This window comes from Scyliorhinus torazame, chromosome 8, assembly GCF_047496885.1.
Source record: "Scyliorhinus torazame isolate Kashiwa2021f chromosome 8, sScyTor2.1, whole genome shotgun sequence".
NCBI classification, from domain to species: domain Eukaryota; kingdom Metazoa; phylum Chordata; class Chondrichthyes; order Carcharhiniformes; family Scyliorhinidae; genus Scyliorhinus; species Scyliorhinus torazame.
In genome coordinates this window covers 229157726-229181143 of record NC_092714.1, presented here as the reverse complement: position 1 = coordinate 229181143, position 23418 = coordinate 229157726, and the positions used below count along the sequence as shown (strand labels likewise).

At 45.2% G+C, this 23418-nt stretch overlaps 1 protein-coding gene across 3 annotated transcripts in view; it reads right to left on the bottom strand.

Annotated features, from left to right (window-relative positions):
- Positions 1-23418, bottom strand: part of slc17a9b (solute carrier family 17 member 9b) — a 95786-nt gene that overhangs the window by 26985 nt on the left and 45383 nt on the right. For all 3 annotated transcript variants that reach the window (XM_072514885.1, XM_072514884.1, XM_072514886.1), the window contains 4 exons: positions 14878-14974; positions 9672-9759; positions 5965-5999; positions 5743-5858 (listed from right to left, as the gene is read on the bottom strand). In XM_072514885.1, coding sequence (XP_072370986.1) covers positions 5743-5858; positions 5965-5999; positions 9672-9759; positions 14878-14974 — 336 coding nt within the window. The remainder of the gene's footprint in view (positions 1-5742; positions 5859-5964; positions 6000-9671; positions 9760-14877; positions 14975-23418) is intronic.

Below are 23418 nucleotides of genomic sequence, written 5' to 3'. Positions count from 1 at the left end.
AGTTCAACATTAATCGCCACTACCACCTTCCCACAGAACTAGTCTGCCAAAAGCCCCAAATTCAACCACCCTCCCCAGCCTCTGTGCTTGACCCAAACAAAGTCTCATGTCTAGGTAGTGCGGAGCGTGGTCCGAAGTCACTATTCTCACATATTCCGCTCCTTCCACCCCCATCGGCTCCTTCCACCCCCACCGGGCTCACCACAAAAAAGTCAATACGGGAATATACACGATATACTGCGAGAAGAAGTATTCCCTCTTTCCCAGGTGCCCAAACCTCCATGGATTCACAATCCCCATTCTCTCCATAAACCCTCCCAGCTCCCGTGCCGTTCTCGAACTCCCCATCGACTTCGGACTCGACCTATCCATCCTCGGCTCAGGTACATAATTAAATTCCCCTCCATAATCAGCTGGTGAGAGTCCAAGTCTGGAATCGCTCCCAACAGTCTCTTGATGAATTCAGTGTCATCCCAATTAGGCTCATATACACTCACCAGAGTGCCCACCAGCACCCCACTCACTATCACAATCCTCTCCTTGCCACGTCCTGCACCTCCCGAGCCACCGTAAACCCCGTTTTCTTATTCAGCAGAATGGCGACACCCCCCCTTGACCTAAGAGTCGAACCCCGAATGGAACACTTGCGCCACACACCCCTTCCTCAGCCTCATCTGATCTTTCACCTGGAGATGAGTCTCCTGCAGGAAAATCACCTCTGCCCTCAAGTTTCTCAAGTGCCCGAACACCCAGAACCGCTCAACTGCCCCATTTAGCCCACGGACATTTTATGTCACTACTCTCACCAGGAGGTTTCTGCATCCCCTCCCCCTTAGATTCTGCTATCATCCCCCTTGGGCTCTGCACCCCCTAATTCCCTCTCTGAAACGGGCCCAGTGAAGGTGGCACCCCGCCCCTCTCGCTTCTCTCCAGCGCTCCTCCCCGGCCCATCCTGAGCATAACAAACAGAGAGCAACACAATTAAACACTAGACCCCCAGCTTCCAAAAAAACAGCAATTTAACTTCAAGACAAAAATACAGAAAAAGAGGAGTGCAACCGCCCCCATAACAACCCTCCATTGATCTTAACCATTATGCGAAGAAACATTCTTGTGATGATTGACAGCTCTGGCTAAGTGCTTTCACTTCCTCTTTTCTGGCAGAAAGCACTTAGCATTGTTGAAGTGGCCAGCAGAAGAAGAATGTATATAAACATTGGGGCTGGGATCAATGAGGATACTTCAGATGCATCAAATGAGAAGGGAAAGATTAATAAACAAACCTCCTGGCAGCTGCATTTAAACCATTAAGCTGTCAATCAAAGGCCAGTTAAAGGTACCTTGAATGAATGCTCAGCATTTCAAAGGATCTCAGGGGATTTTAAGGCTTTTCAGGTGTTCTGGGCTTTCTAGGAAGGCTGTGACACTTCAAGAAGCAGCAGTTTTAAAAGCATACTGCTGAGGTAGCTGATGCGAGGAAAAGCAAAGTCTTCCTGGCTTGAACCTTCAATGAAATGTCGGATCTGCTCATCAGCAGTGAGAAAGAGCAGTTCGGAATGAGAAGGCCACTTCAATGTTTAAGCAGGTCAGCCCAGGATGATGATTTTGAACAGGGGGCTGTCTGAGATCATCATGCCAAGAGTGATCTTCAGATTGCCCAGTGCTAGAAGAAGCAGTCTGGACACAGGATCCCCATCCCAAGGGAGGGTCCTGGAGTCAACTCCTTACCCACAGCCCCAGCCCACCTAACCCCCAGGACCTTCCCTCTGCAGCCTGGCAGCGACAAGAGGGAACATGTGCAATGGCCTAATCCCTTTGGCCGCCCAAAGGGTCTAGCTTCAGCACTGCACTCCACCAAAGCATGCCCGGTGGAACTCCCACTGTTGGGTCGGAGCACAATGCGGGGGAGGGGTGTGGGGGCGGGGAGGGGTGGGGGGAGGAAGGAGATTCAGGCTTTCAACCCATTAATCTTGCTCTGATGTTTCTAAAGCCATCGCTAGGCTGAATGATTCAGGTCTTCCAAGTCCTCTTAGTGAAAATAGTGAAGCGATGTTGCTAACTCTCTGTGAATAGTTTTTCCAGGCAATGGAAAAGCTACAGGAGCAAAGAAAAGTCGCATTTTTAATATAAAAACAGCTATGGTAGAAAGAATATAAAGTATTCTTGTTACTCCATTAACTTGCCCAGTGGCTGGAAAACAATGTACAGATAAATAGTAACAAAACTGACTTCACTATCTGCTTCTGTTAACAATGGTATTGGCACCAGTCCCTTGGCATGAACTGCAGAGCGTAGGGATGACTCTGCAATACTTGAAGTATTAATTTGCTCCCAATTTTCAGCAGTTAATGTTGGGAAACAATCAGCATTGTAAAAACAGTAGGGGCAGAATGATACGGCGCCCTCCACTGGCGGGATTTTCCCTTTCCGCCGAGGTCGACAGAGCTTTGAATGGCTTGCCACGTTCTACCGCCCTGCCCCTGCTGTGATAGGGTCATAAAGTTCCATCCTAGCATTTCATAGGTTCTGAAGAAGTTGAAAAACAGTTACAGTATGCCTGGTATATACTGTGCCAAGAGGTAGATGTTTTATGCTGTTTAATCAGTGTTCTCCAGGAGAGTATGTGTGGAGATTCATAATTTCTACTATTAAAAATGTATAACACTGAACTATACTGGACTCAAAGGATGTAGCCAAATTTAGTGCTTACGTACGCATAGTTGCAACTATCAACCAAATAATGCGGGGGGGGGGGGGAGGAAAGAGATTCAGGCTTTCAACCCATTAATCATATTAAAATAAATGCAACGGTGCCGTTTGCATGTTTCCTCCGGCGCAGGGCGGGAATCTCGCTATGGCTGGAAGGGCTGGAGCGGAGACTGGGTCTGCTGCCCAGTACCAATCCAGTCTTTGGGCCAACGTGGGATTCTCAGCCTGATTTGAATTCCTGATTTTAGCGGCAGGGAACGGGGAATCACAGCCAGGATCTCAATGTCATGTCTTTAGGGAAAGTCCTGCACTCACATAGCATTGTTCATGTCCTTCTGGCCATGTAAAGCACTTCACAGACAACGAATGATTGGTGAAATGTTTTTTAAGGCAGTCATATTTTGCTTAAAAGCATTGATGAAATAAACAGCCAGATTATCTAATTTGATGGATTAGGATTAAATATTTGATAGGATACCAGTTTAGTACTTCCTAGCATGGTGCCATGAGATCTTTTATGTCAAGTGAAAGGGCAGAATGAATCCTGGTATCTCAACTGAAAGGCAGCACGTCCAACAATCTAGCAACCCCTCTAAATGGATTGCTTATTCCAGATGTAGACAGCTTGAACCTATAACACTTTCAATCACTCAACCGAGTGGCTGCTCATTTCAGAAGGCATTTAAGAGTCAACCACATTGCTGTGGGCCTGAAATCAAAGCAGGTGACCAATCCAGGTAAGGTCGGCACATTTCCTTCCCTAAAGGGCATTAATTGCAACAATCGACAATGGTTTTATTGTCATCACTGGACTTAAATCCAGATTTTTTTTAAATTCAGTTCAAATTCCGCCATCTGCCATGGTGGGAATCAAACTCAGGTCTCTCAGCATTATCCCAGGTATTTACTATTATGCCACCACCACCTCACCATGAGTGACTCTAGCAATGGTAAAACTGGAGGACTAATGCCATTCTCGAAGAATAATTCATCACAGAGCAGTCAACTGATGTTAGGAAAGTGGCTGTAAAACAATCACTACATTTACACAACATAACCATTCTGACTTCTCACAATATACTATCAATGGCATCTGCTCCTATTACACCAAAGATAGTATACCCGTGATTTATCAATTAGGCATCTGCCAGCAGCTCAGGAAAAATGTTGATTAAATTGTTGTTCGGAATTGTTCAGAGAAGAATGAGACATGGTATATAAACTTTGATACAAATTGTGTCGTACACTGTGAATTTACAGGTTAACTGGGGTGAACATGGGATGGAGTAGAGATTTGAAAAACCTTTCTTTAATTAATCTCCTAGTGACAAATAGGGATTTCATTCCCACACCTTGCAAAAGTAATAAAACACGCCGTCGGGATACCCCCGGGCTGCCGGTAAAACTGAGCACCCCGTCGTCGGAGAATCCCGGTTTTTATTGGTTTTTATTTTCTCACATTTATTTTGATGAGATCTGAAGCCTCTGGTATATCAACACAGCATGTTATCAGAATTGTGTCTACTTTAGGGCATAATCAAAATTTAGACTGCTATTTATATGTTCATTTAAATTCATAAAGGAATTTTGAGAAGTGTAAAGTATTCAATATTGTGATACTAAACATTAAAAGTGACCCTCCCAACCCCCACCACCGTAGCCCCCAATACCACCCCCACCCCACACCTGCCTCCCACTTCCTCACCCCATCCACCCACCCCCAAATTCCCCACCCTTTACATCACTTCCCACCCTACGAGCCCCCAAACCCCTTGCACCCCAAACACCCTCGCCTGACCCCACAACCCTCACGCACTCCAAGCCCTCTAACACAGCAGCCCACCACAATCACATCTCCCACCCCAAACACGCACAGCATATAATTAACACTAAAATGATCACAGGACCCGACCATTTTTCAAGCAGATATTCAGCTAAGAGCATTCAACTGACAGTTCCAACTTTCAGGAAGCTATATGGGTTTTTGGCGGGCTTTTCAAAAAGAAAATCGGACCACAAAGGTCAGAAGCAGCAGCAAATCGTATTCGCAGCTACTGTCCATGAAACTGCCCTGAAAGACCGGCTTTAAAAAAAAATTGGAATCGGGACTTTCGGATGATTTCAATTTTAGAAAGAAAACCAGTCTTTGTACTGCTCAGACTGGACCCCATTTACAACAATAAGTCCAGTCTGCTCCCCACTCAGCCTGGTATTTGTGCACCATCGGCACCACCACCCCCTCGCCTGAGCCCTGGGTAACACAGCTTTGGAAAAAGTCAGCTTTATGAAGGGTGCATCATGGGAGGTTGTCCAGGAGAGCACTGGAATAATCAAGTCTGGAGGTGACAAAGGTATGAAGAAGGGCTTCAGTGACAAACGGACCAAGGCAAGAATGGTGGTGGGTGACGTTAGAAGTGGAATGAAGAAATATTGGATTATAAATCAGTGCAGAGCCAAAACTAATGCTAAGATTACATAACGGTCTGGTTTAGCCAAAGAGAATATCCAGGAAGGTTGTTGAAGCAGCTGGTAAGGGTACACAATTTGCACCAAGCAACAAAGGTAATGGCTACGATTCACATACAGGAAAATAAAGAAGCAACCTGTATCTGTCACATCCTGAGGACATCCCAATGCATTTCACATGCAATTAAATATCTTTTTGAAACATGTTGTTGGGAAATGTGGCAGCCAGTTTAAACATAGCAGAGTTCCACCAAATAAGCTGAGATAAATGGCCAGATGACCTGTTTTAACCGTTGTTTGAGAGGAAACAGGGCATAGTGGAAAATAATGCAATCAGACTTTTGATGTCCACTTGAGATGGAACCTCAGTTTGGTGTCCGAAAGATAGCATGTCTACCAAGGAAATAATGAGGGAGTACCCGAGGGTGGAGTTTGAACCTATAACCTACTTATTCAGGAGGTGACAGCATATCCTCTGAGCCAAAGTTGAAACGTTAAAATAGTTTTGCACTATATATTATAAAACCTAATAGATGGCTTCTAAATTTAACACAACCATTAGCTTACCTGTGGCTGAAGGTCTGAAGTCCTATACTAGCTGACACACATATTAAGGCTTGGTAATAATTGTCTGAGTATTTCAGTAATTCGATAAAGATACTGGATAATCCCATGGCAATCACCTGTTTTAAAACAAAAACACCAGAAACTGGTTTTACTTCTATTCTCTTACAGAGCTGAACTATTCTCAAAATGTTTGAATCAACTGTTTAAAAATCAATCACATACCTGCATTAGCTTACGCACATTGGCAGTGTCAAACCCTGAAAAAGAGCAAATATCCTAAATGCAAAGGTACAGAGCAAATTTTGTAGAATACAAAACGTTGCATTATCATTGTTGGCAAACAGTTGTATACATTTCTCACCCGTGTGAGTATTTTTTGTCAAGTGTTTACTTCAACTGATTTCAATAATATCATGGGCGAAATTCTCCGTTTGGGAGAAGGGGACGGGATTCTCTGTTGGCTGACAGCGAAATCGCGAAATGCGATTGGGCGGAGAATAGGATAGGATTCTAAAATCACTGCGGGCATCGATTTGACGCAAAATTGCAATTCTCCGACACCTTGACAGCGACGTCAATGTGGTCCGGAATGCACATACAGTAAAGACCGTTTGTAGGTTATTAATGGGCCTCACCCGGTATTCTCCGGGGCCTCCGTGATTCTCTGCCTCCAATGAGCTGAGTTCCCGACGGCGCAGTTCACTTGTGCTTTTAAAAATCGTGAAACCAGCATCGTGGCTACTGAGGGAGATGGAGGGGTTACGGAAAGTGTCCAATATTTCCATAGTTTGCTGACAGTTGTGCCGCTGGCTGGGGGGCTTCTGCCAGGGCTGGGGGAGTAACGGGGGGTAGCCAGGAGGTGGGCTGTGGGTCGGGATGGACAGGCACGAAATACCATTGCTGCAGCCGGCAAGGCAGCCATGCAGCTGCGCACGCTGCTGACTGCCCACAGTGAACTTAGTGCCAGGGTTCGTATAGCTGTCCCCCCAGGCCACCCCCCTAGGTGCCCGCTGGCCCCAGCCGACCCATCCGCTGTATGGGCGCACTCCACCACAACCAGTGCCATCTTGTTGGCTGGGATGAGTGTGTGTGGGGAGTGTAATATGTATATGCGGCTGCAGCTTGTCAGCCTTCCGAGTGTCAATCACGGACCCGGCAAATCCTGTACCGTTTTTCATTGGAATCGATTGTGTTCCACGTGGCGCCGGTGCTAGCCCCTCCACAGTTGCTGAAACGATCCAGGTTTGGCGCCAGTTTTGCTGTCGTGAAAGTCCATGAATTCTGTGCCGGCGTCAACATTCACGTCGCGCCGGCCGCACACCCACAACCGGGGAATTCCCAACGGCATAGGGCTGCCCAAAATGGGAAACCTGTTCGCCGGCTGGCAGGACGGAGAATCCGTTGGGGAGGCTCGTCGCACCAGAAAACTGGTGCGGCGGGATGGAGAATCCCACCCTTAGACTCAGAAACAGAGAATCGCACCCTCTGTTCTCCCATCAGAGCTGAATTGCACCTGATTTGCCCTCCCAGCAAATTTATCCATCGCGAGGATTGCAAGGGATTCCCAAGGGAATCCCACTAACGGGCTGCCATTTTGAGCGGTGGCTCGACAGCGAGGTCCTGCAGCTGGCTCCCCCAACAGCATCACAATTCAGTCCACCCCCCCCTCCCCACACTGCTCCCCCTCTTCCCACAGCGGAATTCAGTCCCTCATCCCCGGATTTTCTGGATTCCCACTCTCTCCCGTCCAGTATAGGGGTGACCACACTTGCCGTCCCAGCCCACAGAGATCCCCTTAACAAGAGACCCCTAAATAAAGAGATCTCCCAGAGAGCCCCTAAATGAAGAGACCCTACCCAGAGATCCCCTAAATAGAGACACCAGAGACCTCCTAAAGATAGAGACCCCCAGATACTCCCTAAATAAAGAGACCCCCACCAGAGACCTCCTAAATAAGGAAAACCCGCACCAAATACAGAGACTCCCCTTCCCCCAATGGGAGCCCGTAAATAAAAAGACCCACCCAGAGACCCCCTTAATATGGAAGCCCCCCCCACCCTCCCCACCCAGAGATCCCCTTGCATTGTCGGGTGGGGGGGCAGAGATGGCCCTCAGATGGACTTTGGGGGGGCAACTCCCTTAAAGAGTTACCCCCTTGGCCCACTGCGAGGTCCATCATGTCAGGGCCAAGATTGGCAGGACCAGTAGTGATTCTCGCCCTCGTGATTTCCGGACCAGAGGAATGGAGAATAACACGGGCCTGGAGAATTTGGTGCCTGGCGTGATAAGTGGATGCAAATGGGTCTTAATGAACCTCTATCCTGACGCCAACCGTGGGGCTAGAGCATCGGAAATGGATCGGTGCCTGTATTCGTCACAACCACTGGATTTTCTGCCTCTTTGGAATTCTGCCAATGGTGGCGTGAGGCGAAGAACTTTGCGCAATACAATTTTAGCCCGTTTTTCTGGTTTTAACATCAGGGGCGAAATTCTCCTACCCGCCCCGCCACATTTCTGCCCCGACCGGCTGGCGGGAGTCTCCGTAACAACGGCCGGTCAATGGGGTTTCCCATTGTGGGGCAGCCCCACGCCGTCGGGAAACCCCCGGGCGCCGGCAAAACGGAGACTCCCGCCGGCGGAGAATGACGCCCCAGTTTTCTAACATTTGCAGTTTTTTTTCCTTATTTAGCTCAGTGATTTATAGACTTATTAATAACTCAAAGTATTTATGACACCAAAATCTTTCCCATTACTGATTCAAACAAATTACAGATGAATCCAATTAAGAGATCCACAACAGATTTAAATACATCATATTCTTTTCAAGCAAGTGGGAAATAGATCAGAGTTGCTTGTCATGATAATGCGTTACTTATTTGCTCTTCAAATTTGTTTCCTTTGGATTTCGCTTGTTTCATAGCATTTAAAAATGTTTACAGTTCGTGACTACTCGTTTTGGAAAATGGAAAGGGAAGCTTCAAAATGTAGAAATGCACTTTGTAATCATAGAATCATAGAATTTACAGTGCAGAAGGAGGCCATTCGACCCATCGCGTCTGCACCGGCCCTCGGAAAGAGCACCCTACTCAAGCCAACCCTATCCCTGTAACCCAGTAACCCCACTTAACCTTTTTTTGACACCAAGGGCAATTTTGCACAGCCGATCCACCTACCCCACACATCTTTGGACTATGGGAGGAAACCGGAGCATCTGGAGGAAACCCACGCAGAGACGGGGAGAATGTGCAGACTCCGCACAGACAGTGACCCAAGCTGGGAATCGAACCCGGGACCCTGGAGCTGTGTAGCAACTGTGCGAACTACTATGCTACCGTGCTGCCCCTTGTTGAATGTCCAATGTTCTCCTTTGCAAAGTGGTTTGGGTACTTTCAGGAGGAGATAATTGCAAGTGGTTCTACATTACTGACTGCACCAATCCTGAACAAATATTACTAGGTAACATCTCATGGTATTATGCACAGTCTGAGGAGGCAATCAAGCTGTGTCTGAAGGAGCCAAGTGTGGATAGAGATCAGGGTGAAGAAAGGTATTGGGTTAAGGTTTGGGGGGTGTGGGTAGCAGAACTGTTAGGCTCACAAAATACATAATTCATTTTTTTTAAAGGGTGTGAAGTCATAAGTTTGCGTTTCTAGTGGCGCAGTGCCAGTGCTATATGTAAATTAGCCAAATATAACCAGAAAGCTGCTGATTTGATTCAATTCATATAATTAGGGCTGGTCAAATCAACTTGTGTTGATATATTAAAATTAGAGGGGGTGAGGCGGCATCAAGTTCCACAGTTCTGTTATTCCACAGAAACACAGCTTGCAAGTATGGGTCTTCTATTATTTTCAATGAAAGATAATCTTGTGATCCATTTCTTTTGGCTGATTCATACAGTATCGAGCCAGGTTGAGATAGTATCTCACCAAGGTTGATCAGACGATCTGCCAGGGTGCCACCAAATAACGAGAATGGGACTCCAACAGCCCAAGGAACTGCATTGAAAACCCAACCCTGAAAGACAAAGACAGAATTCAGTCAGTTCTCAATGGGATTGTGCTTCTTCAAATTTAAACTCAAAATTCATTTATTCAATCTCAGCATCATAATGTCCATGATATTTATAATCAAATTAAAACTCCCATATTGTCAACTGCTCACCTGTTTATACTAATGCATTCTCTTTTCCAATCACAAAGGAAGCGCAAGAGAGATTATATAAAGTTAATGTACATTACAGAATCAAAGAGAAATCCTGACAGATTTGATAACAATATTCTTAATGTGGAGTCTGGCAAATAGTCACCAAACTCCACTGCACCAATGTGAATAATTCTCTGGTGTTGTGCAGATGACAAAGAGACTTTCCTGATGGCAGTGTGTGTGAGAAATCGAGTGTGCACTGCAATTAATGTTCACAAAATCATACAATTTATCCACTTAAGGCTCCATGTTGGCTGTGTCAAATAGCAAAGTTAGACTCCGGTGCCAGGAGTTTAAAAACTGTACAAGTGCATCTTAAATTTTGCACAGTGCCCAGAGGGTTTGAGTACTCTGCTGACATCTTCCAAATTGATATACAATCACACAATAATGAATCAAGGACTATGACAAATGAATGCAGCGTCTTGGAATCTGACAATCAAAATGAAGCAAAAAATCTCCAAGAATTGCATCAACCTGCTTAGGCAAACAGACATCTTCTGCGAAGCTAGGGAGGAGATTGCTGAGCCTTTGGCTTTGATCTTTATGTCATCATTGTCTACAGGAATAGTGCCAGAAGACTGGAGGATAGCAAATGTTGTCCCCTTGTTCAAGAAGGGGAGTAGAGACAACTATAGACCAGTGAGCCTTACTTCTGTTGTGGGCAAAGTCTTGGAAAGGTTGACAAGAGATAGGATATACAATCATCTGGAAAGGAATAATTTAATTAGAGATAGTCAACACGGTTTTGTGAAGGGTAGGTTGTGCCTCACAAACCTTATTGAGTTCTTTGAGAAGGTGACCAAACAGGTGGACGAGAGTAAAGCAGTTGATGTGGTGTATATGGATTTCAGTAAAGCGTTTGATAAGGTTCCCCACGGTAGGCTATTGCAGAAAATACAGAGGCATGGGATTCAGGGTGATTTAGCAGTTTGGATCAGAAATTGGCTGGCTGGAAGAAGGCAAATGGTGGTGGTTGATGGGAAATGTTCAGCCTGGAGTCCAGTTACTAGTGGTGTACCACAAGGATCTGTTTTGGGGCCACTGCTGTTTGTCATTTTTATAAATGACCTGGAGGATGGCGTAGAAGGATGGGTGAGTAAATTTGCTGATGACACTAAAGTCGGTGGAGTTGTGGACAGTGCGGAAGGATGTAACACGTTACAGAGGTAATTCATTTTGGAAGGGATAACAGGAAGACAGAGTACTGGGCAAATGGTAAGATTCTTGGTAGTGTGGATGAGCAGAGAGATCTTGGTGTCCATGTACATAGATCCCTGAAAGTTGCCACCCAGGTTGAGAGGGTTGTTAAGAAGGCATACGGTGTGTTAGCTTTTATTAGTAGAGGGATTGAGTTTCGGAGCCATGAGGACATGTTGCAGCTGTACAAAACTCTGGTGCGGCCGCATTTGGAGTATTGCGTGCAGTTCTGGTCGCCGCATTATAGGAAGGATGTGGAAGCATTGGAAAGGGTGCAGAGGAGATTTTCAAGGATGTTGCCTGGTTTGGAGGGAAGATCTTATGAGGGAAGGCTGAGGGACTTGAGGTTATTTTCTTTAGAAAGAAGGTTAAGAGGTGACTTAATTGAGGCATACAAGATGATCAGAGGATTAGATAGGGTGGACAGTGAGAGCCTTTTTCCTCGGATGGTGATGTCGAGCATGAGGGGACATAGCTTTAAATTGAGGGGAGATAGATATAGGACAGATGTCAGAGGCAGGTTCTTTACTCAGAAAGTAGTACGGGGGTGGAATGCCCTGCCTGTAACAGTAGTGGACTCGCCAACATTAAGGGCATTTAAATGGTCATTGGATAAACATATGGATGATAAGGGAATAATGTAGATGGGCTTTAGAGTGGTTTCAAAGGTCGGCGCAACATCAAGGGCGGAAGGGCCTGTACTGCGCTGTAATGTTCTATGTTCTAACTGATTCCTGGGATGGCAAGATTGTTGCATAAGGAGCGATTGGGTCAACTGAGCCTATATTCACTGGAATTTAGAAGAATGAGCGGGGATCTAATTTAAACGGTGAAAATTCTGACAGGGCTGGACAGACCGGATGCAGAGATGTTGTTTCCTCTGGCTGGGGGTTCGGGAACAAGGGGTCATAGTCTCAGGGTTCAGGGTAGACCATTTAGGATTGAAGTGAGGAGAAACTTCTTCACTCAGAAGGTGGTGAACCTGTGAAATTCTCTACCATAAAAATCCCTGAAGGCCGAGTCACTGAATATATTTAAGAAGGAAATAGAAAGATTTCTAGACACTCAAGGCATCAAGAGGTTTGAAGAGCAGGAATGGGGGAGTTGGGGGGGGGGGGCAGTGGGCACAGACGTATGGCATTGAGATAGAAGATCAGCCATGGTCATATTGAAAGGTGGAACAGGCTCGTGGGGTCAAATGGTCCTACTCTTATGTTTCTAAAGCCATCGCTAGGCTGAATGCTTCAGGTCTTCCAAGTCCTCTTAGTGAAAATAGTGAAGCGATGTTGCTACCTTTCTGTGAATAGTTTTTCCAGGCAATGGAAAAGCTACAGGAGCAAAGAAAATTCACATTTTTAATATAAAAACAGCTCTGTTAGAAAGAATATAAAGTATTCTTGTTACTCCATTAACTTGCCCAGTGGCTGGAAAACAATGTACAGATAAATAGTAACAAAACTAACTTCACTATCTGCTTCTGTTAACAATGGTATTGGCACCAGTCCCTTGGCATGAACTGCAGATAGTAGGGGTGACTCTACAATACTTGAAGTATTAATTTGCTCCCAATTTTCAGCAGTTAATGTTGGGAAACAATCAGCATTGTAAAAACAGTAGGGGCAGAATGATACGGCGCCCTCCACTGGCGGGATTTTCCCTTTCCGCCGAAGTCGATGGAGCTTTGAATGGTTTGCCATTTTCTACCGCCCTGCCCCTGCTGCGATAGGGTCATAAAATTCCACCCTAACATTTCATAGGTTCTGAAGAAGTTGAAAACAGTTACAGTATGCCTGGCTTATACTGTGCCAAGAGGTAGATGTTTTATGCTGTTTAATCACTGTTCTCCAGGAGAGTATGTGTGGAGATTCATAATTTCTACTATTAAAAATGTATAACACTGAACCATACTGGACTCAAAGGATGTAGCCAAGTTTAGTGCTTACGTACGCATAGTTGCAACTATCAACCAAATAAAAATCGGTCTGTAAAACTTTTCAGCTTTTTTATCTTACTCGATCATTCACCATGCAACATTCTTCAAGTGGCATATTTGGCAAACCTCTGCAAAAACAGGAAGGCAGATTACTACCTGAATAGTTGTAAATTGGGAGAGGAGAGTGTGCAGCGGGACCTGGGTGTCCTTGTGCACCAGTTGCTGAAGGTAAGCATGCAGGTGCAGCAGGCGGTAAAGAAGGCAAATGGTATGTTGGCCTTCATTGTGAGACGTTTTGAGTACAGAAGCAGGGATGTGTTGCTGCAATTATACAGGGCCTTGGTGAGGCCACACCTAGAATATTGTGCAGTTTTGGTCTCCTTTTCTGAGGAAGGATGTTCTAGCTCTTGAGGCAGCAAAGGTCTACCACACTGATCCAGATATGGCAGGACTGTCATATGAAGAGATTGACTAGATTAGGATTATTCTCACTGGAGTTCAGAAGAATGATGGGGATCTCAGAGACTTCTAAAATTCTAACAGGACTAGACAGGGTAGATGCAGGTAAGATGTTACCAATGATGGGTGTGTCGAGAAGCAGGGGTCCCAATCTGAGGATTCAGGGTAAACCATTTCGGAAAGAGATGAGGAGACATTTCTTCACCCAGAAAGTGGTGAGCCTGTGGAATTCATTACCACAGGAGCCATAGAATCTACAGTCAGAATGAGACCATTCGGCCCATCGAGTCAGGACCAGCCCTTGGAAAGAGCATCCTACCTAAGCCCATATCTCCACCCTATCCACACACCTCCACCCTACCCTAAAGGTGTCCAACCTTTTTTGGACACTATGGGCAATTTAGTATGGCCAATCCACCTAACCTGCACATCTTTGAACTGTGGGAGGAAACCGAAGCACCCGGAGGAAACCCACGCAAACACGGGGAGAACGTGCAGACTCCGCACAGTGACCCAAGCCGGAAATCGCACCTGGGACCTTGGAGCTGTGAAGCAACTGTGCTAACCATTGTGCTACCGTGAAGTAGTTGATGCTACAACATTGAATATATTCAAGACGCGGCTAGATATAGCACTTGGGGAGAATTGGATCAAAGGTTATAGGGAGAAAGCAGGATTAGGCTATTGAGTGGGATGGTCAGCCATGATCGTGATGAATGGCGGAGCAGGCTTGAAGGGCCAAAGGGCCTCCTCCTGCTCCTAACCTTAATGTATCTATGTATCTATAACTTCAACCAACTGCAAAAAGGTGCCCAATAGCTGCCCGTGGTATTCGGGATTTGTATCCTTCCAGAAAAGAGACATTTCAAACCTCGGGTGACCGCTTCGTTCAGATGTCATGATCGCTGCCATGAATCAAAAAGTACACCCCTGCTGGTGGAATGTCCTGTGATCTGTAGTGGCGTCAGCAGAATGTTTTGCGTGGGCTTCAGTTTTCCATCTTAGATTGTATGAGCAACATCTCCTAATAAACCTCTCATCATGCTTGTCTGAATCCAAGTGTGTGGCACCACGATACCTTTCCTCTTTGCGGCACTTAGAGAATATAACAATCACCATGACCACCATTACAGTTTACACAAAACAATAATAGAATGGATAGAGTGTGCACTGCTTTGAGATGTATTCTTGAAGATCTCGTTTTAGTGAGAAAATAGTATCTTGCCACGTATAAAACACAAAAGTACCAAAGGGTTTTTACTTAAATATAGTTTACTTCATTCATTATTATATCTTATAAAGAAGTAGATATTATTTACAAGCTAGAGACAACACACCTTAGATTCAGGAAACGAATCATGGAAGAAGGTTGGCATCCATGACAAAAGGCAGAAAAAAGTGCCGCTGATGCAAACATGAGCTACACTGACAGCCCTGTTAAAAAAGCAAACATTATTACAAGAATTTCATGCAATTAATAATACAAAATAAACATAGTTGTGGTGGAAAATGACCAAAAATATGAAGGGAACTGACGCTGAAAAAGGCAGAGGTCATTAAAAAAAACAATGTAAATCTTCTCTGCAGAGGTGGTCAAAACTACGCATTTCTACTGAGCAGTGCTGGAGAGAAGAAGCTACTTTTCTCAAGTGATGGAGGAAACAAATATCAAATGTTGGAGATTTTAGTTCAAATTGAACAGAACTTATTTTAATTGGAATTGAAGAGGTGGGATGATGCTCTGGGTGCAATTAGACTGCTTAATATGGGCTGTAAGTAGAGAATTCCAAGATGCAGGTATAATATGAACAAGCCTCAATTGAGACCATTGACGGGGTGAAAGAGTGGTGGATTAATATCTTGTTGGAAATGGATAGAAGATTATAGAATTCCAACAGTGAAGGAGGCCATTCCGCCCATCGACTCTGCACTAATCCTCTGAAAGAGCACCCTATCTAGGTCCACTCCCCTGCCTTATCCCCTATTTGAGTTTATAATCAATCCATGGTGGTCCTGACTGAAAGAATTGCAGCTATTCACATAATTTAATATACACATTCATCAGCAGTCAAAGACGAAACCTACATTGAATCTTCCTGAGTAATTGAGTGACATCTAATGCTGCATTTGCCCAATTTCCCCCCTCTGCTCTCTGCCACTTGTCATTATCTAGTTGAGAGGGCAGTAGCTTCCTTCTCTTAAGCATTTGATAAGTTGTTTGAGGGTGCTTTGGGTTGATTTGCAGAGGAAAGCACGGAAATGGGAGAAAGCTCATTTGATCCATCAAGCTCTCCCCTTTCGCTGACCAAGTACATCCACACTTGTGAATTTTGTACCAACCTCAACCCTACCCAAATTTATTTTCCTCAAAAAAACGTCAGTATAAATACTCCCTGCTTGGCAAAAGTGACTCAACAAAATTAAAATATCTATCCATTGTATTTGTAAATTATTAATCTCTGGCCCCACCCCTTCTTCCAATCTCACCCAATGCCACTTACTTATTGTCCCCTCTCTGATCCCAAAGCCTCCATCCTCAGCAAAGGCATCAGCTTCATCCCTTTTTGCACCACCTCAAAAGGGTTAAACTCAGATTGAAGCTGTGCTCTTCTGCTTTATTCACCTCTTTGCTCATTTCTTTGGCCAGAAGACCTCCTATGTGAAATAGAAAATTATGTACTTCCTTCAATTTATATGCTGTATTTGTTACTCACGTTGTGGTCTCCTCTGTATTGGGGAAAATGAAGGGCACCAGCTGTGCTGAACACCTGTTAAGTCCGCAAACATGACCTTCAGCTTCCAGTTACCTGTCATATTAATTCTCCACTCCACTTTCACTTAGATCTCCCTGTCCTCAACCTTCAACTTGTTTCAATGAAGCTTGAGGAGCACTTCATCATTCAATGTGGGATGGTACGGTGGCACAGTGGTTAGCACTGCTGCCTCACAGTGGCAGGGGTTCTATTCCGACCTCGGGTGACTGTGTGGGAGTTTCCACTTTCTCCCAGTGTCTGCGTGGGTTCCCTCCAGATGCTCCGGTTTCCTCCCACAGTCCAAAAATGTGCAGGTTAGGTGGATTTACCATGCTGCAAATTGCCCCAGGTAGGGTTACGGGGATAGGGTGGGAGATTGTGCCTAGGTAGTGTGCTCTTTCAGTGGATTGATGCAGACCCGATGGGCCGAATGGTCTCCTTCTACACTTCAGGGATTCTATGATTCTATTAATTTAGCACTTCATGGCCTTCCGGATTAACATGGAATTCAACAAATTCAGATCTGAATCTCTGCCCGTAGTTTTGTTTACTTTGTGGCCAGCTGCTCTTCCCATGAACACCTCCTCCATCGTTCTTTACTTGTCCTCTTACCATCTCCTTTTACCTTGCCCTATCCTTACTTTTATCATCTAATCCATCCGGTCTTCTACCCTCGTCCTTTCTGATATCCTTCCTGCTTTCTCTGCCTTCATATTGATCAAAACTTGTTGCATCTGTAATTTTTTCTATTTCGTTGAAAGGTCATTGACCTGAAGTATTAGCTTTGTGTTCCAATCCACAGGGGCTGCCAGGTCCGTAGAGTATTTCCAGTATTTTCTGTTTTTGTTTAATAATAAATTACAGCTTTCTGGAGTCTTCAGGCCTTAGATTAATTTTGTAACTGGGTTCCACTAAATTATTAGAGCCCGATCTACATATTTAGGGAAGAACTCCACTGGCTTTGGGCAAGTTTAAAATCAGAGCAAGAACCCAATGAGCAAATTCCCCATTCCATTTTAACTCCCCCAGTCTAATTTCCACCAGACAAAAAGGAATTTCAAATATGAAATCCAGAACATCTATGAAATGAAGCATCACATGCGAAAACATTATGGTTATCAGTGTATAGTTCATGTAAAAGGTTTGTTGCTTACGTTGCTGAAGATACAATGGCGATAGGCATTGTTTGATAAAGGACTGAGAACACGTGTCCAAGAGAGTCAGCTGGGACACCGAGGAAGTAATTAGGAGGCAGAGATTCGTAACTGTGAACAGTGGCGGCATGGTGGCACAGTGGATAGCACTGCTGCCTCACGGCAACGAGGACCCTGGTTCGATCCTGGCCCCAGGTCACTGTCCGTGTGGAGTTTGCACATTCTCCCAGTGTCTGCGTGGGTCTTACACCCACAACCCAAAGTTGTGCAGGGTAGGTGAATTGACCACCCTAAATTGCCCCTTAATTGGAAAAAAAAATTGGGCACTTTAAATTTATTTTAAAAATACTGTCATCTTCCCCTTCCTTAACTTCCATGCCGTGCGTCATCTCGTAAACCCAGTTGTTCGGTTTTGCAAAATTTATCGTATTATGATGTTTCAAATCACTTCTGAAACGCCAGTTTATAATTCCCCAGGCATTTCAAAGGTTCATTCTTGTGCTATTACTCCATTCCTGTTGTCTGTCAGATCTGCCAAAAAGGACTCCATTCTCATTTCCTTTGTCTGTGATTCTTCTATTGTATAGACACCTGTACAACATCTCTGAACGGTCTCAAAACACCACGAACATTGAATCCTCCCATTATTTGTGCCACCACAGAATACCCCATTTGTGCCACAAAACTGGCTGGAAATAACTACTTTCCCGGGAATTTTTTGAAAGCCTCAGGTACCTGTTTTAAAAACGTGTCTCTTTCTGAAAACCTAACTCCAGTTCAGTGCAGGAGGCTATCCATCTGCGACACTTTAGCACAATCTAACAATTTGAAAGCAAGGATTTCCAAAAGATGGAGGGTTCAAGAAGTGTTTTGAAACATCATAATGCAGTAAATTTTCCAAAACAGAACTAGGTTTTCGAGACGACGCACGGCATGACATTATTTTTTAAAATAAATTTAAAGTGCCCAATTCTTTTTTTTCCAATTACGGGGCAATTTAGCATGGCCAATTCACCTTCCCGGCACATCTTTGTGTTGTGGGGGTGAGAACCGCGCAGACACGTGGAGAATGTGTAAACTCCATACGGACAGTGACCTGGGGCCGGGATCGAACCTTTGTCTTCGGCACTGTGGAAGATGACAATATTGCTCAATCGGAGGAAATTGTATTTCTCACAAGAAGTTTCATTCCAGCAATGAGTGTACTATTGCAGAGTTCCATGTTTGAAAGTGGTTGCACATCCACAATATGTAGAACGGATTAGTTAAAATGTTATTTAGATTCACCTAGCAGTAAGGTAAAAGGAATATGAAAACTTCACTTGCTTCAGGTTCAAGAATGCGAATTTTTTAAGGTCACTGAAAATAGTGGTGTTTCCATGCAGAATAGCTGGGATCAACCACTTTATTAGTAGAGAATATACTATGCAGTGACGTACCCTTGCTACTGAGCAAGCCATCCATGATAAAGGCGCAAATGAAATCGGACATGTAAAATGTGTGACCATTGGAAGACTTTAGGAAAATTGGCTTCTAAATAAAGTTAAGAATTAAAAGCCTGGGGATATAGTGTATTTGGCTGCAATGGTCAATGTTTTAAAAAGGTCTTTGTTTTTCTTCTCGTAAATAGAAGGTGAAAGTGACAAGGAATGTATTTTTCAGTCTAGGCTAATGCACTGTGGTTTGACTGGGCTTTTGCAACCTGCAGATATAATTTATTTAGCTTAGGGAGATGAGGTCATTGTGGGGTGGAGTTTTGAAAGGCAGAGAGGCAGTGCGTTTGGAAAAGCTTAGAAAGAGACGAGCTGAGTTCTGATCTGCCAGACTCTTGAGTCCACAATTCTTTCCAAGTAGGATAGTAAAAAAAGCAATAGTATTTTAAATCAGAGTTGTCTGAAGATAATGAAGAGGCGGAAACAACCCAGTTGAAGCAGCTTTATGAAGATATTCAGCCGGAATCTGAAGGGGGTCCAACCGGAGCCCAAATCTGTTTTAGAAAGCAATTTTACTCTATGCCCTGCTAATTTTAAGATGGATTTAGAGCTGTATGTTTCTTTTCTTGCTGCTTAATGGGAAATTGCATACTTGAGTTAAGGGGTAATTGTAAGCTGTGCTTTTCAGACGTGAAGTTAAAAGTTTAATGTTGCATTCATAATAAAGTTTTGCTTTAGAAATACCAAAGCCCTATTTCTTCTTGCAATCACTCCTGGAACAAATCATTGTACCCGCAGTCTTTCAAATAAACTAAAATATTGGGGTTTCGGTCCAGTATCCTAGTCACTGTTGGGGCCTGGTCTGTGATCATAATAAATTATAAAAAGAAATCTTTGGAAAGTTAGTGGATTTGCAATTTACCCAATCAGAACATTATCCCATTCCTTTAACAGAACCTAGCATCTCCAATCAGAATCTTAAAGAAACGTTAATAGAATGAAGTGATAGGAATTTGAAAGAAAAACAGCTGCTTGTTCAAGTTTCTCATAACACTTGTCACAGATCAAAAATCCAACTAAAAGGATGCAGAGGTGGTTGATAGTGAGTACACGAAGCTTCTTATGAAACATGTGATATGTGGAAAAATGTGATATATGTAAGATGTATCAGAGGACACCACCACAGTATCAGCAAGAGACTTTAATGAAGTAAAAACTCTGGGCTGGATTCTCCACACCTCCGCCATTCTTCGCACCCGACCGGCCGAAGTCCCGACGACGTGGAACCAATGTCCTCCAGCCGGTCGGGATACTCGCATAGAGGCTGCGGACTTGGTCCGTGGCTGCCCTGGTCGGCAGCGGGCCATTCCGTTGCCAGGGGGGCCCTTACAGTCGGCCGGGGAATGTCTGTGCGGGGGTTGAGGGTCGGGCGCGCGGTCGATTGGGGGGTCTCAGTTATGGGTCTAGCTCCGTGATCAGAGTCCGGCATGGAGCACAGTGCGGCCACTGAAGGCCGCTGCCGTGCGTAAGCGTGGCTTCTGACCCGGAAGTGCGGGGACCTGTATCTGCAGCAAAAACTGCGAGAGCTACTCCATGTCCCTGCTAGCCCCCTGCAGGGCTGGTAATTTGTGTCACTTTGATGCCATGTTTTCTGGTGTAAAACTCTACCGTTTTGATTTCGGCGTGGGGACATCGTCCCAATAATGGAGAATCCAGCCCTCTGGATTTGAAGTTGTGGGAGAAGGATAGAAACATTTTCATTTTATATTCCATAGACATGGTAACAAGATTCAGCATGTCTACAGTAACACATGAAAACAAAAGAGCGATTTGGATAAAGTCATAGAACAATGAATTAGCACCAGGCTGGGGGAACCAGTTAAATTCCTGACTGACAACTGGGAGGGTTTGCCAATGAGAAATGTAGAGACATGTTTGAAATTATGAACATTGTCGTGATGAACACTGCAGCTGAAAGTCGCTTCGATAATGGGCTTTGTGAAAGAATTGATGTGATATTCTATACGATCTTAGCTGATTAACCAAATTGTAAATTGGCATCTGCCCTAGCCTAGGCAATCAATGCAAAGCACTCCCTTCAAATGGTTGGGGGTTATAGTCTGTATCAGTTGGGTAAACTTTAATCCCGGGGGATCCAGAGGGCTAGATTCTCCATTATTCTCCGACCCGGCGCGTGATCGGAGATTCCCAGCCTTGAAGTTTCATTGTTCGGTCTGACTTTGTGAACGTAGCTTGTATTCAGCTGAAAGCGATCCAACAAAATTTTGTTGGTATCACTGAGAAACTCAGTCATATTTAGGATGTACAATTATGGGGCGAAATTCTCTGACCCCCGGCGGTTGCCGAAGTCTCCGGCACCAGAGATTCGGCGGGGGCGGGAATCGCGCCGCGCCGGTTGGCGGGCCCCCCCCGCTCGATTCTCCGGCCCGGATGGGCCGAAGTCCCGCCGCTAAAATGCCTGTCCCGCCGGCGTAAATTAAACCACCTACCTTACCGGCGGCGTGGGCGGGCTCCGGGGTCCTGGGGGGGGGGGCGCGGGGCGATCTGGCCCCGGGGGGTGCCCCCATGGTGGCCTGGCCCGCGATCGGGGCCCACCGATCCGCGGGCAGGCCTGTGCCGTGGGGGCACTCTTTCCCTTCCGCCTCCGCCACGGTCTCCACCATGGCGGAGGCAGAAGAGACTCCCTCCACTGCGCATGCGTGGGAAGCTGTCAGCAGCCGCTGACGCTCCCGCGCATGCGCCGCCCGGAGATGTCATTTCCGCGCCAGCTGGCGGGGCACCAAAGGCCTTTTCCGCCAGCTGGCGGGGCGGAAATTCATCCGGCACCGACCTAGCCCCTCAAGGTTGGGGCTTGCCCCCCAAAGATGCGGAGCATTCCGCACCTTTGGGGCGGCGCAATGCCCCTCTGATTTGCGCCGTTTTGGGTGCCAGTCGGCGGACATTGCGCCGTTTCCGGAGAATTTCGCCCATGATCTCCAATGAGAAAGTTCTGTGGAATTTGAGCAATTTGTTATGAGTGAGATAAAAGGGGAATTCAAGATTGGAAGTCTGGCTTCAGGGCCTTTAAATATACAAGGTTAGAGATTTACCAGAGTGGGTTGGGAGTAACCTTGAATTAACAATTATATCTAGAAAGTGTTAATCATATCCTGATAAATCAGGGCAGATCCTCATAGAAAGATGACCTTGCAACCAAGGAAGAAATTAAGACTCACTAAGCTTAATTGGACCGTTAAACTGACAGCGCATTTAGACAAGATCTGATGGCAGTTATGATGTATTGGAAATGAGTGCAATGATGAAACACACTACAACTGAGGAGGTTCTGAAGGCGAATAAAATCTTTTAAAAAATTAATTTAGGAGAAATGTGCACTCAAGTTTCCAGCCTTGGGTGGCCCAAAAGAAGATTGTCCTTTTCAGCGATTTTCTTCCCATGACAATTTTCTTGCTGGATATTTGAGTAAGCTTGGGTTTATTGTATCCTTGCTGAAGAGAAATGTAAAGTGTTGTCCCTTGGCCTGGAGAGCCAAGTAAATAAAAAGGGTGTTTAAAAGCCCCCTGGCTGCAGAAACACTGGTGCTAATAGAAGGAATAGATATGGAAACCATCGAAAGGTCGACGATTTACCTAGCTAATGTAAAGGAAATGTTAGAAAAAGAGAGAATTCTAAAATAAAATGGGTCGATGCAAGTCACCAATCATTCGGCTGTTTTATAGATACACAGGTTGTGACATTGTTTGGTTAAGGACTGGGCTCACATAAAGAGAATCAGGGAGTGCCGGCATACTGCAGGCCTTCCGTGATTGGTGGGCGTCATGGGGGCTGGGATGCACCTTCATTCCCAGGAATTAAATTTTGGTTCAGTTAGTTAAGTTTCCTTTGAGGTTTTGTTTAAGTTATAATGCCCCAACAGGGGCTGTCACCCTCTCTCATTTTTGTTTAGTTTATTGATCATTTGTTTAATTGTAAAGAGTATAACGAGAGTCTGCTGGAACACTGGGGTAGTAGCTAGGGGGCAGAAACTCTGCTGCATCCTATGAACAAACCTACTAACAAGGAAAATGTCTGTGTCACTTCATCTTTCACTTCTGGTTTGGAAGCATTTAACAGTCAAACTGATATTGGGTATGCATTCCTCCTTCGTCTGTACCGTTTATCTTTGACCAACATATTTAATCAATTTAAAAGCGGCTAGCATGTATTTGGATATTTTTACTATGTGGAGAAATTATGGGCGGGATTCTCTAATCCCGTGGCAGAGTGTCCACGCCATCGTAAACGCCGTCGCGTTTTAAGACGGCGTGAACGGGCTGAGTCGAGGACTAATTCTGGCCCCTAAAGGGGGCCAGCACAGCACTGGAGCAGTTCACGCCGCAAACTGGGCACCACGGGATCCGCACATGCGCAGTGGCGCCGACGCCAACCGCGCACATGCGCAGTGGACTCCTTCAACGCGCTGGCCCCGACACAACATGGCGAAGGGCTACTATATTTTTATATAGCACTTTTCTAAG